Below are 18,204 nucleotides of genomic sequence, written 5' to 3' on the forward strand. Positions count from 1 at the left end.
ATCAGCTTCCTCGGGGAGACATCTAGGGCAGGACCATAATGTCTGAAAAGAATAAAAATAAGAATATCAATAAATATTCATACAAATATGTTCACACTAGATGTTATTGTATATCTATACATCTAATGACGGCAAGATTTTCCGGCCTGATAGTGACTCAATAATTTAAATGGTCCATAATTTAAAATCAACATTAAGTCCTTTCGGTCTAAGTGTATCTAAGGTGTAAATCCATTGGAGCTCCTTCTTTTTTAAGATCTTTTCTCACCTCCACGTCTAAGCGGGGGCACATGATCTATTATACGAAATCTTAGATGTCTTTCAGTATGGCCAAACTCAGAGAAATGTTTCGGAACTGGTAAATCTTTCCTATTAGACCTTATTGTGTACCGATGCTGGTTAAAACGTGTCTTGAATTCTAGTGTAGTTTCCCCTACATAGGACAACCCGCAAGGGCAACTTAAAAGATAAATGACATAGGTACTGTCACATGTCAAGAAATAATTGATGTCATACTTTTTGTCATCATGAAAAAAGGAAGAGCCTTTATCCATATGTTTGCAGTTAACGCATTTACAGCAAGGGAAACATCCCTTTCTCAATTGGCCCAAAATACCTTGTTGTCGACTCATCTTCATTGGTCCAACGTCCGCCCTCACTAATCTATCGCCGATTTTTTGGGCATTTTTATATGATAATAATGGGGGAATCAAAAGTTCTGGTGCAACTGTGTCACTACATGAAAGTTTTGGCCAATGTCGTCGAATGATATTAGCCACCTTGTGGCTCTGAGAGTTAAAATTTGTGACGAATGGAATTCTGTCAGAATGTTTGTTTTGTTTGACTTTAGACAATAAATCGGTTCTCTGGACATTATTGACTTTTTGTAAATTAATGTCGATAATTTTTTGTGGATAACCACGTTGTCGAAACCTGTGTGACATAGTTAAGAGATTTTTATTTAAATTGTGCGGCTCACTGGTAATACGTTTGACTCTGAGGAGCTGGCTATAGGGCAATGATTGGATGGTGGTGCGTGGATGGCTGCTCTCGTATCGCACCAATGTGTTCCGGTGAGTTGGCTTTGTGTATAGATCAGTTTCAAAGTGGCCATCTGATAACTTCACTGTCACATCCAAAAATTGTAGCTCTGAAATAGAAGTTACCACTGTAAACTTTATCGTGTCGTCAATTGTATTAAGGAAAGCATGAAAAGATTCTAAATCTTGTGCGGTACCTGTCCACAGGAGGAAGACGTCATCTATATACCTCCACCACCTCAGGCAATGCCTGAAGAGTGGGGAGGGATAGATGACGTCCTCCTCCAGCACCCGCATAACAATGTTGGCATAGGTTGGTGCCATATTGGCACCCATAGCAACGCCTCTGCATTGCAAAAAATATTGATCACCAAACAAAAAATAATTGTTTTTGAGTACGAATTCTAGAAGGGTAAGGATGAAATCCTGTGTCTTGATTGAAAAATTTTTTGTAGCTAATTTTTTCTTTACCGCTGTGATGCCTCTCTGGTGGTCAATAGATGTGTACAGCGAGACTACATCAAATGATACCAGGTGTATATGCTGTGTTGGTAGAGTTTGTATTTCATTTAGTTTGTTAATAAAATCGGATGTGTCTCTGACATACGAGTCCCCTGTGGTGGCTAAATCATTGAGTGCTCTGTCCAAAAAAGTGGCTATATTTGAAAAAATGGATTCTGTGCCAGCAACTATTGGGCGACCAGGTGGATGCTTCAGGTCTTTATAGGTATATATGATAGAAGATACATTTGTTATAGATAGATAGAGTAGAAGTGCGATAGAAGATTGATGGATATATAATAAATAAGAGGTAGAAGATAGATATGAGAGATAGATACATTAGAAGAGAGATATAAGATCAATTGATAGGTAATAGATATTTAGATTAAAAAGCTAGATAGATAGTTAGATAGACAGATATATAGATAGGAAATAGATAAATTATAGGAGATAGATAACTAGACAGATAGAAGATATATAAAAAAAGCCATACATTCTCTACCCACAAGTTCACATGCAGGGGGTCGCTTGAGAACAGGGGCCCTGGGCAAATGCTCAGTTTGCCACCCCCAAACGCCTGGCCCTGGCGAACGTGATCTCATAGTACAGAATAGGATTTAACATGACAGTGATAAATGTGGCACAGTTAAGAGTCTGAATTTGCGCACCTTGTCACACATTGATAAATTCCCCCATTGTCTGACATTTCTACAAGGAGAGGGAGGCAGTCTGCATCCTGTGCATGAACTGCTAGAAATCAGCAAAGAGATAAATGAGCTATAAATAGACACAGCCGACAGCTCTAGTTAATTTCCTAAAGCAATATCTGACACGCCTAGGTAGAACAGTGAAAAGGGTTGTTTAAAATGAGCACAGTCCCAATTAAAACACAGGTTCTTGTAATAATAAAAGTCTTAGGCTTCATTTTGTAATACAATTTATTATGCAAATTAATTTGTTCTTTCATAGATTTTTATAACACTGTGAAGTCTTTATTGTCAATGTGACACTATGAAATAATATATTTAATATGGTAATAAAAATTATCTCTCTATTATCTTTAAAATCTCTATTAAACATAAACACTGTGGGGGTCATTTATCCTAGTTTTTTTGCTTTTACACAATTTGCAACTTTTGTACTCCCCCAGCAAAGTTTTCCAGTATTGCGTCTGATATATCTTTAGAATACAGATACATACAGTTGCAGAAGAATTTGCGACTTTTGTGCGACTTTATTTTATTAAAACAGTTGCAAAAACACAATAGCCTTAGATGCCAGACATAACACCTTCTACGATAAATCAAATGTCTTAAACCCCCCAAAAAGGTGCAAATATCCAGACTAAAGATAAATGTCCCCCCATTAGTACTAAGAATCAAATCTAGAGTCATAATCATCTTCAAGTAAAACTGCTCAACCCAGTGGAGGAAGCATGGGTTGCATTTGGAAACCTCACATATACTTAGATAGGGATCTTGTAAAAAAAAAAAGACACTTAACATTCTATAAAATTGAAAGTATAATCCTGCTACCGTATTTAAATGTGGACTGCAAACACATATCGTATTGAATATTCCATGAGAAGATTTATTATCTGAAGAAAGAAAACAAGTTTTCATTTTTCTATATTATCCCTAAACTCTTGCAACCTTGTAAATTCTGACAAATAGTGATTCTTTTTTTTATTTTCTAAAAGCGCTCAAAGTGGACCATTCTCCATGCCATAATGTAAAATTTGCAGCAAAGAGAATGAAGTTTTTCCAAATCTGTGTGTAACTGGATCTGTATATAATCCCTCTAATTTGGAGTGGCCTTACCAAACGTTTTAGCTGTGGGTTGTAACCTTTGCAAGAGTTGCAGGGATTTCAAATACAGGAGACAGCTGCAAAAGTTTTCAGAGAAATATTCTGCAGAATTTCCATGAATTATGTCCTCTTTTTCCCTGGATTGTAGATACATTAGGGGAGATGTATTAATGTGTTCATTTTTAGATCAGAGCAGAGAAGAACTAGACAGTTCTCTGCTGCTCCAGATTAATCCCTGTGTCTGATGCTGGATGATTAATCTGGTGCAGTAAAAGACTGGTGAGTCCTACTTTGCACCTCCTATTAGTTGGTCTAGTTTGCTGCACCACAATATTAAATTTTCTGGTGCACAGGTAGGTGTGTGTGTGTGTGTGGGGGGGGGGCGCCCCCTTTGAGTGAGGGCATGCCGTGTTTCGAAGTCAGAAAACAGCTTAAAATGGTCTAAGGCCTTTAGTTAATATAGCGCATGGCGTTTCGGGTGCAAGTTGCTCCAGTTTTGAGGCATAAACAGATTGAGGCATTCTGTTTTGAAAACTGACATAAGAGGTAACAGTAAAATTCAGACTTGTGCAATTTGAGATGCAGAATATTTGTAGTATAGAGAAGAAACCCGTTCCCTGTAATAACAGCTTTATCAGGCACCTGTAACTTTTGTAACCTAATATTGTAACGAAAAACATACCTTAAAAAGGAACCTGTCATCAGAAATTGGCCTAATGAACCATTAGCAGTATGCCTTCAAGCAGCTGAACAGCTTCTAGATCATGTTTCTTTCATGGTTCTATGTGTTGGCACCATCCGGAAAATCAATTTTGAAGTGAGAAGTAAAATGGTTTAATGAAGTCAAGAAGGCAGAGAGTTTAACACTGAAGTCAAGCTTTCCTCAGAATGGCCCATTCACTGTAATTGATGGTCCTGCGTCCAGGGACATCATTGACCAGATCTCCTGAAGTTGGGCACATGATGTCAAATCACAAGAGGAAGAGAGAGCTTGACTTTGGTGTTAAACTCTCCGCCACCCTGACTTTATACAACCACTTAACATCTCACTCCAAAGTTGATTTTCTGGATGATGCCACCAACCTGGGACATAAAAGAAAACATGACCTAGAAAATGTTCTGCTGCGTGACATACTGGTAATAGTTTATTACGTCAATTTCTGATGACAGGTTCCCTTTAATAGTATACAGAGAGAATAGCGTACAGTAGTTGTTTTGAATGTATCCATGGCATTAAAGAGTGGTAAGAGAGTTATCAAGTAATGATGTCAGGTATGCTAGTCAGGTATGAATAAGGACCATGATTTTGGATACTTATGGTCCTATCTATTTATAACTATATCAATAAAAGAAACGTTTTTAGTTTTCATCTATCTGTTGCCAGTGCCGATAGTTACTTTCCATTTTCCTTCAAGTAATGAAGCCAGTTAATCTTGGCAATATATTACACTACAGATTACAGGCAATTAGGAATAAGATCAATAAATTAAATACAAATAATTTTCATAAGCCAAAAATAGTGATATCTCAGTTTAACATAGATCTTTTACTGAAATCGGTGCTCATCAATGTCTTAGACCAGGGGCACATGCTTCTATGCATCCTGTTTTTTGAATGTTTTGGTAAGGGCTTTCTTACCGCAATACTTTTTAATGGATAAGAGCACATGGTTATTATTTTCAACCAATCGCACAATGGGGCACATTTACTAAGCGTCTGAATGTCGCATTTCCGTCGGGTTTCGCAATTTTTTCCATTTTGCCCTGAATTGCACAAGGTTTTTGGCGCACGTGATAAGATTGTGGTGCATACACCTCCAATATCCTTCTGTCAAATGCTCATTCAACAGGTATTACTCCTGACTCTCCCCTATACACATGCTTACTTATTCAGTCACCAGATATTCCTTCAAACTGACCCATACAAACTCTACCAAACATTCCTAGTAATAGAGCTGGCATGGTATGATTCATCATGCTTAATCTTTCCTTCACTTGACATTACCTGTTGGTCTGACCCAGTGTAATTGTCTGGTTTGGTAAATTCTTATGTCTATGGGCCCAGTATGCAAATACGTTTTCCAGGATGGGACAATGAAAATCATGCCTCTTTTTCTACCTTGTAAGTCAGCCCCCTTAACATCAAGCATGACTTTTAGGAAGCCTAATGACACTATGCAAGATTAAAACCAAACCACTATATCTATTCCAGAAGGAGCAGATCCCCAACTGTAGACAGAACAGTTTCGTCACGGTTGTGTCTCTTCAGTACACTGTAGGTAACAGGTTTAGCTGAGTGAGAGGCTTTTCACTAGGGTCAGACATTAAGAGTTTGCCATTTCCCAGTAGGCTGATAAGGAATTCTTCCACATTCAAGAACTATGTTAGTGTTAGTACAAGGGCTCCTTTTTTGTCTCTACTAGTTTCTTGTAGGAGGGTTAGGAATTAATATATATGAGCAGATCATAATTCCCTTGTTTATCCTGAGCTTATTTATCATGTACAGCTTACAGCATTACTGACTTTAAGTTATAGACCTGAGGAAATGTCTGGAAGTAGCATGGGTTCAGAATAGGTTAATATTGTACAAATGCTATGTTATTATTACTTATAATATTTCTGTTTATAGAAAATCACACTTTCACTATCAGAATTAAGGAATTGTAAGAGATAAGATTGATGGTGAGCGGCATTTGGTTAATTTAACATAAAGACAGTCAGTATAGCAAACATACAACAACATCATCTGATTGTCAGCATTCAGGAACATGAGAACAGCATTGTGATTAAACACGAGTGATGAATCCTTTCTTATATGCAAAGAGCCCAAGAACAGCTGCTGAAGCCAGGAAGGTGGAGCAGCCAATGAACCTAACAAATCCTCGAGCTGATGGCAGGTTTCTTTCCAGAAATGATCTATGAAATGGTAGTGCAGGAACATCCTAGAAGGGAAAGATCACACTTAGATGACAAAGTCACTGCAGATCTTCAAAACATGATATTGGATTTTAACAATTTAAAAGAGAAAAAACAAAATATGGGATACAGGCAGTCCCCGGGTTACATACAAGATAGATTCTGTAGGTTTGTTCTCAAGTTGAATTTGTATGCAAGTCGGAACAGTATACTTTAGAATTATAACCCCAGCCAGAATTTTTTTGGTCTCTGTGACAATTGGATTTTAAAAATGTTGGATTGTCATCCGAGCTAGGATTAACAATAAAACTCAATTACAGACACCATTGATAACTGTTACAGGTGATCATTGTAGTCTAGGGCTGAAGTACAGTAAATTACCAACACCCATCCCGAGGTCCGTTTGTAACTAGGGGTCGTCTGTAAGTCGGGTGTCCTTAAGTAGGGGACCGCCTGCATCTTTAGAAAAAGTGAAGCCTGCCTGAAATATGTTAACCTCTGTCCAGGGTCCAATCAGAAACCAGTATATTTGTAGAGAAACTGCAGCACAATACTAGTGAAGATATATCCCACTGAGCTTATATTCTTATAGATGCCACGGTCATGTAGTCTTTCTCAAGAATGATAATTATTTTTATGATAATGTTTTTTCCTAGGTTCGTTTCCAACTATCAATGTAATAATGTAACAATTGTCATTCATATGCTGTTTCAATTGACTTCTATCGTGACAAAGGATCTGCTTTGATTTTAAAAGTTATTTTGAAATTTTATATTTGCATAGGATGAAAACACTGCCATGATCTATATGGGTATATTCAGACGTTGCATGATTCATGGTTTAATGTCCCTACTATTGTAAAACTGCAACAAAATAGTAAAAAGTTTTGAAAAAATAGTAGCACAATAGTAATGATAAATGATTCAGGATTATCTCTTCTTATAGCTTTGTACGGTATCTCTATTATTCCTACTATAAATTTAAATTGGATTGCCCATGAAAGAAAGTTCTCAAATCTTAATCCTTTAGTGATGCTAACATCATAAAATAATTATTAACCACTTAGTTTGCAGTCACATGGGGCAGAGAAAACACTTCCTGATTCCACTCTGCTCATGCACTAGTAGTGCCTCTGGCTCTGCTGCTCTCTGCCTCCTCCTCTTCCCCCTACCCTCTACCTTTGTAGTACAGGAGATGCATGTTCATGTCAGAAGACTCTGTCCAGACAGGAAGACCTGCCCGACCACAGTCAGGACTGAGTTCATGGTTGGATCCATGGGTAACCAAAGAGCAAAACAGCAGGACTTATGGAGACAAGTTAGAATTATATCTGTGAAATGCTGCATATTTGTTAATAACTTTGAATTAGAGAATGTGTTGTTTTGCCATCCTGAATATGTTCAAGAATTTTGTCTTCATAGGAATACTCCTTTAATGACAATTGTGTTATTATTTACTTTGGCAAATGTTGTGTTAATAGCAAAACTGATTGGACAGGTCAGAATCTGCATGGACACACATGTGCCTGATAACAAACCTAATAGTGATTGCCACTAATAGTACACACATTGCAATGTTTATATGTGATTAGCCACATTAGCCATGCAGAAATCTGATGTTTAGTGGGGCAGCAGGGTCTCTGAGCATTATGTATTGATATGATGCAAGGAATCCCTAGAACTGTGGTCAGCCTGTGACACAAGACTCTGCACCTTCCATAATTTCTGTATCCATTGCTTGCAGTTTTCTATATCTCTGCTTGCTGTCATTCAACAGAAAGCTTCATTGTATACTTTCTGTGTATAGACATCAGTCCATGATCATGTGATGTCACACAGGTGCATGATTTGTTAGTATCACCGAGAGTAATAAGAGCTTTGTGTTATAATGAGCTATGAACTTATGTGACATCACGTGACTATGGACCGGTATTTATTCACAGGAAGTAAACATTTAACATGTCCTTAAAATGAGAGCAAGCAGAGATCTAGAAAACCGTGAGGAATCGATACAGAAAGTACCTTAGCAAAATGCTGCTGATACCATTCTTTGTTAAATTCTGGTCAGTAGTGATACTGGGTGTCAAACCCCAACTGATCTGATATTGATCATCTCGTTGTTATAAAATATTCTGTTGTAAGCATGTCCAGCTAGTGTGGATTTATATCTTGGGGACAGGCCATCCCTATCAGATTGGTGCTGGGGCTGACACGTGGCCCTTGAACAGATCAGCTGTTTTGATCCGAATGAACACAGGAGTTCCATGTTCTAGCTCAGCCATAACCAAAACCACGACTCTGGTTAAATACTCATATAATTGGGTCATTACCCATTAATTTAGAAATACACAGCAGTGCAGACTTGACAGTTACTAGTAGTGTAGGTAGCATAATGTGAGGTAAAGTCAGTAGATAGTATTCTGAAGAGATCAGCTGCTAAGTGTTGGTAATACAGACTTGTGTGCTCACGATGAAGTCATATCTTATTTACAAATGATAATCATTAGCACGATTTCCCTACAGCTGCATCCCACCAGCTTCATTTTCCATCAGCTGTCCCCGCAGAGCGCAGCTTATATTGTTCAGCTAGAGGGAAGCTGTAGATAATGAACTGCAGAGAACGGTGTTACACAAAAAGAGGGTTTTTTATGTCTTGAGTAAAGCACAACCATTAATTATGTGAATCGAAGGCGATGCAGAACTTACCACAGATTCTGGTTCAGGCAACCATATTTCATTTTCCGGAATGAGTCCCATCTTGCACATTATCTGTAAGTATTAGTAATGCATTTTACAGTTTTATAATTTCACAGTATGAAAGCACATAATGATCTGAATAGAACACTTTCTACTAAATGTTGATTAGGGTTGAAAACTTAAAATCTTAAATTAGAGATCAGCAAAATGAAAATAACAATACTTTTGAGAATATTTTAAAAAGGATTTTCAAGTTTAGCATATAAAACAAATCACTCTTCTTATCCCAAACTCCGACTTTACAGCAATGTTAAAGAATATGTTGGAGAATTACTTATACTACAAATTCTTAAAGGGGTTGCCTAGATGATAACAGGTTGCGGATCAAAAAACTGAAGCTTAAAAAGGACCTTTCAACACCTTCACCAACCAAAACCATAACCATTGTTTGATAAAAATTGCTGAACTGGCATATTCTCTCTATTCACCACTGCTGCCAGGAAATTAAGATCTTCAGGTAGCTACTGTCAGCAGGTTAAGGCCAAACTCTCGTCTCCAGTCCAGGACCTTCAATTGACAGTAGAGAGCCTAGTATTTAATATCCTAACTAAGCTACTGTTTACACTCAGTGCCAATGGTTGCGATTTCCATTGGCACCGATTGTGATTGCTTATCTGTTATCTGATTCTGCATTAAAGCCCATTTGAGGTTCCTAATCTGCAGTGTAATATTGTTAAGGTCTTCTTGACTCCAATCATCCCCCCCCCCCTTCCTGGCTGCCTTCGACACAGAATGATTTGTGTCTGACAGCTGGGAGCCTTTTAGAGGCTCCAAGGCTTGTCATTCAACAGCCCCGATAGACAAGGTGTAATACTGAACAAGCAAAATCACAAAACACTGCTGTGTTGTAGTATTGTACCATATAAGCCAAACACCCTAGGGGGCCTAAACAAAAAAGAAAAAGTAAAAAAATATTAAATACATTTTTCACCCTGGAATGGCAATAAAAATGAAAAAAATAAACCCAAACATATTTGGTATTCTCTCGCTTAAAGTAGCTCTTCAGGCGCATTAGCACAATTTTAAGAGTTAATTTTAGAAGGAAGGATGCCATGGATAACAAATCCAAGATACTTAACACAGTTGCGTAAATGTCAGCTCATACCGCAAAAAATTACAATTTACTGTACACAGCTATACACAGGTATGAAAACACATTTTATTATTTTTTTTACAAATGATTTTGAACTGTATTTAAAACATAATAAAACCTGTATGAATTTGATATCTTTGTGATCATACCGCACAAAGAATAAAGGAGATGATTTTTTATAGCGAGCACAGTAAAAGCAAGCCCACCTGCAGAAGCATAGTTATGGGGGTGGCAGGGGGAGCAGAGGCTGCAGGACACAAGGACTTATAGAGGCCCACTGAGGCTCTGTCTGTGTCCCTAGGATACAGAGTTGTACGCAGGGACTAGCACAGCCCCACTCTGCTCTCTATGGTAGTACATGTGCTGGCTCCCAACACACATATATTACTATTGCATACCTCCCAACATTTGTGAAAGGGAAAGAGGGACAAAATGGCGGTACGCTATGCGTGCCGCGGCGATCCCCCTAAGCCACACCCCCAATCACTCCCTGGCCACGCCCCAAATTTTAGCCATATTATAATAATAAAAATCATCTTAATAAAAAAAAAAAAAAAATTATCCTCATTGGGATTTGAACCCAGAACCTGCAGTGTCCATGTACAATAATGACACAGTGCCCCAACCAACTGAGCTATAATCCCAGCAATTAACAAGGTGTAGAATTTTGGTAACTAAGAACTATGACTACTGTTACACTGTGACACAGATTTACTGCTTTGGTATATAGGGAGGGATCTTCTCAGAGGTTATTATTGTAATTATTGAGACTATTATTATTATTATGGAGATGATGATTATTATTATTATTGAGATGATTATTATTATTTTTACTATTATTAATAATCATCTCCATAATAATAAAAATAATAAAATTTATAATAATAATAATAATAGTCTCAATAATTACAATAATAATCTCTGAGAAGATCCCTCTCTATATATCAGTGCATTAGTCTGTGTCACAGTGTAAATGGCAGATAACACTTCTTAGTTACCAGAAATCCTCAGCTCTGTATCACTGGGCTTATAGCTCAGTTAGTTAAGCACCTGTCTGCAGTGCAGTGCTGATGACGTGGTCCCTGCTCTCCGCTAAGCCCGACACTTCTCTGAAAAGGATTCCCTGCCCGATGTCTGTAGAAGCCATTCTGTACTGTGAGTTCTGGCTTTCAAAGTATTTACTATGGGGACACAGCGGGACCTGGGGGGAGAATCCGTGACAATCTCATAGCTGCCCGTGACGCGGGGCAGAGGTAAGAAAAATGGGAAAGTCCCGTCAAAATCGGGACGGTTGGGAGCTATGCTATTGACCTTTCAGTGCTTGTGAGATGAGTCATCCAGAGGTCCTGTTCATGCAGCACTGATGAAGGGAGACCAAGCACATGTTTGAGGTAAGTGGTGTTTTTTGCTTGTCTGTGTGTGTCTGTCTATATCTATGTAACTCATTCACTCTATGGGAACCTATCAGTACTACTACCCCTATCCTGTATATATAAACGGACTAGTGCCAGTGAATAATTCTTACTTTTTAAACAGATCAATAATTTTGACTCTTGATATTAGAGTGATGCAAGAGCATAAGTATTTTAAATACAACACGTCATAAGGTGTCTCACCCGAAGTTTTCTATATTTAAACTTTCAATTCTCACTAGCCTTTCCATTCTACCATATTTTAATACACTGTAGCTTTATACATTGAAATATAAGCAGATTTATAACATGCAGTATGGACTGTATCAGCCAAGATGTGATATAGAAGAATACAGCATACATACATATACACATGTGAATGAGGTGTAAAATATAAAGCAGAGGTAACTGTTTGCAGTTGGCTCCAAGCACCACTAGGGGGCTCTAAAGCACTAAATAGTTGTTATAGCTGCATTGGGAGAAATGTAGCTGAGAAATCTAACCAAAAAAGCACCATCTAAATGGAAGCAGATCCTCATTAAAACATTTGATTTGGATAATGAGAACAATGTCTGTAGATTCATATGTTTCATTTAATTTTAATCAACATCCTCAATGTTCTACAAGTCGTTCTTTTCATAACACTGGGGGTCAAAAGAGCAGCAGAATTGCCTGTGCAGACCGTCTCAGGATGAAGCTGCCTGGTATTTGATGGTCTTTTAACGATAATTAGAGCGACAAGCACATTGCACCGCTAACCTTTAGGAACATCTGCTAGAACTTTCTTCTGCTGTGGTAATTGTAGGTGTCCTCAGTGCAACAAACTTTTCTTTTTCTCTATTTTCAATTAACTCCAGAATTATTTACTATAAAATGGGGAAAAATTGAGAACATTTAGTACCTCTCTAGCTGCTCTTTCTCCAGCTTGTACTGCTCCTTCCATGTATCCACTCCACTGGGTAGCAGTTTCCGTTCCAGCAAAGTAAAGCTTCCCAACCGGCTGCCGAATAACACTTTGGAACAAGAATATGCTTTAAGCAATCCATGAATACACCAATTATCACAACATCTATATGATAGTTTGCTTTCACTGTATACGTAAAATGCAGATATTATGAAGTATGCATCCACCACTAGAGGGTGCCATCTGTTGATGGGTATTATAAGAACATGGTTACACTCCAACTTTGGCTGTGACATACAACTGAAATATATACAGCTGCTTAACCCCTTAACGATTTGGCCTTTTTAATTTTTTTCACTTCCATTTTTCACTCACCGCCTTCAAAAATCTATAACTTTTTTATTTTTCCACATAAAGAGCTGTGTGACAGCTTGCACTGCGTAACAAATTGCACTTCATAGTGACGGCATTGAAGATTCCATGCCATGTACTGGGAAGCGGGAAAAAAATTCCAAATGCAGTGAAAATGGTGAAAAAACACATTTGCAACATTTTCTTGTGGGCTTGGATTTTACAGCTTTCACTGTGCGCCCCAAATGACATGTCTACTTTATTCTCTGGGTTGGTACGATCACGGGGATAACAAATTTGTATAAGTTTTATAATGTTTTCATACATTTACAAAAATTAAAACCTCCTGTACAAAATTTTTTTGGTGGATTTTGGCAACTTTAGATGGCGTTTTCATTGCTACAATTTTTGAGACTGTACAACCTTTTGATCACTTTTTATCCTTTTTTTAATATTTTTCAAAATGGCAAAAAAATGCCATTTGCGACTTCAGGCACTATTTTCCATTACGGGGTTAAACGCAGTGAAAAACCGTTATTATATTTTGATAGATCGGGCATTTTCGGACGCAGCGATACCTAATGTGATTTTTACTGTTTATTAATATTTATATCAGTTCTAGGGAAAGGGGGGTGATTTGAATTTTAAGGTTTTTGTATTATAATTTTTTTTTTTACTTTTTTTTATTTTTACTTTTACTATTTTTCAGACTCCCTAGGGTACTTTAACCCTAGGTTGTCTGATCAATCCTATCATATACTGCCATACTACAGTATACAGTATTTACTACAGCAATTAGCACATTGTAATGAATGGGTTAAAACGAGACAGCTTCGGGCCTTCGTGAGACTCAAAGCTGTCATGACAACGGATCGCCGCTCCCCGTGACGTCATCGGGGAGATACATTCCGCGGCAAGATGCAGGTGCTGTACATGCAGCGCCATCTTTTTGAAGCCGCCAGCATCGATCACAGGTGTTACCGGTAAGCCTTTGCTGCAATATGCAGGCAAGACTTGCCGGCGATGGAGAGCAAGTTCGATGAGTGTGTGCCACATTTCTGTCGGACTTGCTGACATAAATGTGGTGCATGGTGCAAATGTGCGCCGGAACGCCCACTTACACTACCACTCAAAAGGTTGGGGACACCCAGACAATTTAGTGTTTTCCATGAAAATCCATACTTTTATTTTTCAAATGAGTTGCAAAATTCATACAAAATATAGTCCAGACATTGACAAGGTTTGAATTTTTTTTTTCAATTTGAAATCATAATTTTCTCTTTCCAACTTTGCTTTCATCAAAGAAAGCTCCCTTTGCTTCAATTACAACAATTTCAGTAGTACTTCTTCCACACTTAAAGCCAACCTGGTCCCTGTAAACTAGATCTCCCAATACTTTCCTCAATCTTTGAGCCATTATGGTAGCCAATAACTTTGCATCCAACGTCATTAGGGAAATAAGCCAACAAGAGCTTCTTTCATAGTCCCCACCAGGCCCCATCTTTCATATGCTTCTTGAAAGGCATCAAAAATCTCCTTTAATAACACGTCCTCAAACAGTTGGTGTACCTCGACCGGGATAGCTTCTAAACCTGATGCCTTTCCCCTCTTAGATGCAGCCAGAGCTTCCCTCAATTTTCCTGTTTTTATGGGTCTATCCAACCAAGTGTACTTCTGTTGATCCAACTTTGGTATAATCGCCCTAACTACAAACTACCTAGCCTGCCCACTATGCTGAAATTGAGGAGCCGAATATAGATTCCCAAAGTGCTCAAAATAAACTTTTTTCACTTCCTACTGCCCATGTTCCGTCCTCTTTTTTTTATGGATGCAATATAATTCTTCCCTTTTTGGTTTTAACCAAATTGGCTAGTTTCTTCCCACCCACTGAGATATCCACATCAAATAGTATTGTAAAAGACTTAATTGCTGTTTTGATTTAGTAAATATAAATTCCTGATACTTGTCTAGTCTATTCTGCCAATTGACCAAATTACCCTCTATAGGTGCATTACATACCTTCTGTTCGGCCACACTAATTTCTTTTCTTAATTTCACCTCTTTAGCTTTCATTTTATATTTAAACACAGAAACTTGCTTGGATAATATACCCCTTATAAACCCTTTAGATACCTCCCGTACCAACATGTGAAGCTATGCCTCTATTTTTCACCAAAAATTTACTTATTTGCCTCTCCAAACTCTCTTTATTACCAATCCATTTTAACCATCCAGCATTAAACCTAGACATTCTATACTTTCCCCTGCCCTTTTATTTAGCGTGCACCGGAGTATGATCCGAAATCCCCCTTGTGTCATAAGATACATCTACCAAATATTCAAGTGTATATTTATTCCCAAAACAGTAATCTATTCCTGAAACATGTGAGTTCTAGAAAAACAGGAATAGGCCTTTCCATTAGGATTTAATTCCCTCCAAATGTCAATCCAATCAAAATCCTCTAGCAGATGTCTTAATTTTTTAATACCCCCCTTGTTGTGGGTATCCCTTCCCTCAACATGATCCCATCTGGGTTCAAGTGTATTATTAAAATCTCCTACTATTATCAACACTACATCTCTTTTGTCTGACAAAAAGAATCCAAAAAGCATATACAATGCATCTGGACTGTAAGGCGGTGGGATATAAACTGATGCCAATACCATATTACAGAAAATAAAAATATACCTTCCCTCCTTATCCACTCTAGAAGATAAGATTTCCCCCATGAGGGATTTATGCAATAAAATCGAAACCCCCCCGGAGTGTGATGAATGGCATGAGTGGAAGCTTTTCCCTACCCAACCTTTAAACAACATCTGTATTGTCTCTTTAGTCAGGTGGGTCTCTTGAAGACATACAATAGTAGATATTATATATATATATATATATATATATATATATATATATATATATATATTATAGCTTTGTTTCACCTTACCTTCCATATTGTGTCATGACTCCTGGTGGGAAGTAGGCAGTATAACAGCCACCAGAATACTGTTCCTCACACCAATTCTTCTCCTCATAATGTACAGGCTATGCGATAACACACAAGTAAATTAGCAAAGAGTAGGCATGTAAAAAAATAAATAGCCACACAAATATGTATTGCAAAAATGTACACATTATTTAGAAAAGGGAACATTCATTACTTTGTAAATACATACTGTACACCCATGTTCCATACATAATTGTAGATTAGAAAATTCACTGTATTGCTTGTTATTTTTGTCCTTATACAAAGGCGTGAGAAAAATGTCTTATTCAAAAAGTCAATAAACAATGTTTAAAGGAAATAGATATACATAGCTACAAAGCACATACTGATGTAAAGGAAAAAAAGAAGCTAGGGAAATAGTGTAGCCATATTTTAATCATCACAGGCCTGGAAATAATTGCTGCTAATAGTTCTTAGAAAATAGTTCCCCTTTCTGGTATGTTGTTTGAGGAAGTCACGAATATGAAGTTTTAATGTTAATAAAAGTTACTTGATCTTGCAGTTTTCAGTCTGGGAAATAAGATTAATTCTGACACTTGCTGATTCTGTAGAGGTTTTGGCTTATGAATACTGAAATACTGAATACTGATTACATGTAAAAGTAGTCTTGTTGACATCAATAAACATGGTAGTTGAGGGTGAGGTGGGGTATTTATTAAAACTGGTGTCGTTTCCTGCTTCATACCCAATTACCCCAGGGATATGTGCACCTTATTTGTGACTAACAGACCTGGCTCAATGTATATGTATAGGGGAAAGGGTGGTTTGTAAAACATGAGGAGGCACTAAATAAGGGGTCTCTCTAACATCTGTACCTTTTCGGGCTTCATTGTTATCCAATTTCTGAAAGTAGGGCCGAGTATGCAACAATGATTGTTATTTTGTTTCATTCTGTCCTTACTAGTCTGAACACTACTTTACTGCTTTTCTAGCAGCCGTACTTGATTTCCACCATATCAGTCTGTCTCCCGTGGACTCACATTTTTGCCCTGTCTGGATGTCACAGAACTGATCCAATCTTTTTAGTCTTCTTATAGTCCTATTTTGAGCTAGCTGGCATTCATCTTGACTTCTGTATCTTGGATTCTTTGACCCTTTAGTTGTTTTAGTTTACCAACCAATTTTGTCCTCCTGGTTCTGAGCTGAATCTTGTTGACTTCTCTTTGGTGTTTGTATAATTTGTATTGTGATTTGCTCCTATGAATTCAATGTATTCCCCTGTTTACAACTTTTTTTCCATTGAATTAGTCTCTATTCACTTAGGGCTATTCCACGTTATCAATTGTATGTGCTGTCCCAAAAAATGTGCTAATCTCTTTCTACAAGTAAAAAAATTGTTAAAAACTTTTTCTAAAAAAAAATTAGCATTTTCATGTCTGCAATGCAAGTCTATGGAGCTACAATTAAAACAAAATAGACACTTACATGTTACTGATGTCAGTGGCATTTTGGTCGGTATTTTATATCAGTATTTCAAAGTCTTGACCAGTGGGCCAGATAAATTAAAGCCCTGTATATCTATCCTTAATACTTTTCCTTTGTGTTTGTTCCACTTGTGGTTTTGGCTGACATATATGGGTGCAAAATACTGTTAAAAATACTACCGTATCAAAATAGCCTCATGTTAAGTGTTATATTTATGCTAATATTGAGCTGCAGGAGGATTTAAAACACGTCTAAAAAAGGTTAAATAATGAAATAAATATGCAGTTGTATTGTCATGAAAAATATAACTTACATGCAATGCTTTTTCTGTGCCCATTGCTTTGGCATAGTACTCACATATTCTTTTCTTTCTGTGTAGAATAAAACACAAATACATTAAAGCATATTTTAAGATGAATAGATAAATATAGATATAGATTTGTTTCATATTTTTTCCTGAGAATGTAGATTAAGCACTTAACAATGAGTATCATACATATAAGGTGTAGCATCACAAATCCTGCAAGGCAAGCTTTTGCTTTATTATACAATAGACAACTGTTTACAGCCCTGGCTAAAAAGGTCTTACATTCATATGCATCACAATTAATTTATGGACTCATAATGGAAATAGGCAGTCCCTGATTTAAGGACACCCGACTTACAGACGACTCCTAATCACATACTGACCTCTTGATCCAGATAGTTTAACTGAACTTTAGCTCCAGGTTGCAATGATGCCAAGTGTTATCAAGGTTCCCCTAATGAAGTTTTGTTTATCCTTGTTCCCATGACAACTCAAAATTGTAAATATATAAAAAATATACCTCTTCCAACTAACCTGCAAATTCAACTTAAGAACAAACCTAAAGAACCTATCTTGTAGGTAACCCAGGGACTGCTTGTAAGCCTAACTGGCTCAGACTTAGAAATGGCTATTTACTGTCTTCAGATATTGTAAGTTCAATGGCATGCATATCAAAAATATTTATGAGCT

The 18,204-nt window shown here is 37.3% G+C and overlaps 1 protein-coding gene across 1 annotated transcript in view; it reads right to left on the minus strand.

Annotated features, from left to right (window-relative positions):
- Window positions 1–2,461: 2,461 nt before the first annotated feature.
- The window catches only part of LOC140119111 (amine oxidase [flavin-containing] B-like), a 54,870-nt gene continuing 39,127 nt past the window's right edge, over window positions 2,462–18,204 (minus strand). The window contains exons 11-15 of the mRNA XM_072137772.1: window positions 17,521–17,578; window positions 15,723–15,820; window positions 12,427–12,538; window positions 8,970–9,032; window positions 2,462–6,290 (exon numbers count right to left, since the gene is read on the minus strand). Coding sequence (XP_071993873.1) covers window positions 6,135–6,290; window positions 8,970–9,032; window positions 12,427–12,538; window positions 15,723–15,820; window positions 17,521–17,578 — 487 coding nt within the window. The 3' untranslated portion in view covers window positions 2,462–6,134. The remainder of the gene's footprint in view (window positions 6,291–8,969; window positions 9,033–12,426; window positions 12,539–15,722; window positions 15,821–17,520; window positions 17,579–18,204) is intronic.

The sequence above is a fragment of the Engystomops pustulosus genome, chromosome 2 (assembly GCF_040894005.1).
Source record: "Engystomops pustulosus chromosome 2, aEngPut4.maternal, whole genome shotgun sequence".
NCBI lineage: Eukaryota > Metazoa > Chordata > Amphibia > Anura > Leptodactylidae > Engystomops > Engystomops pustulosus.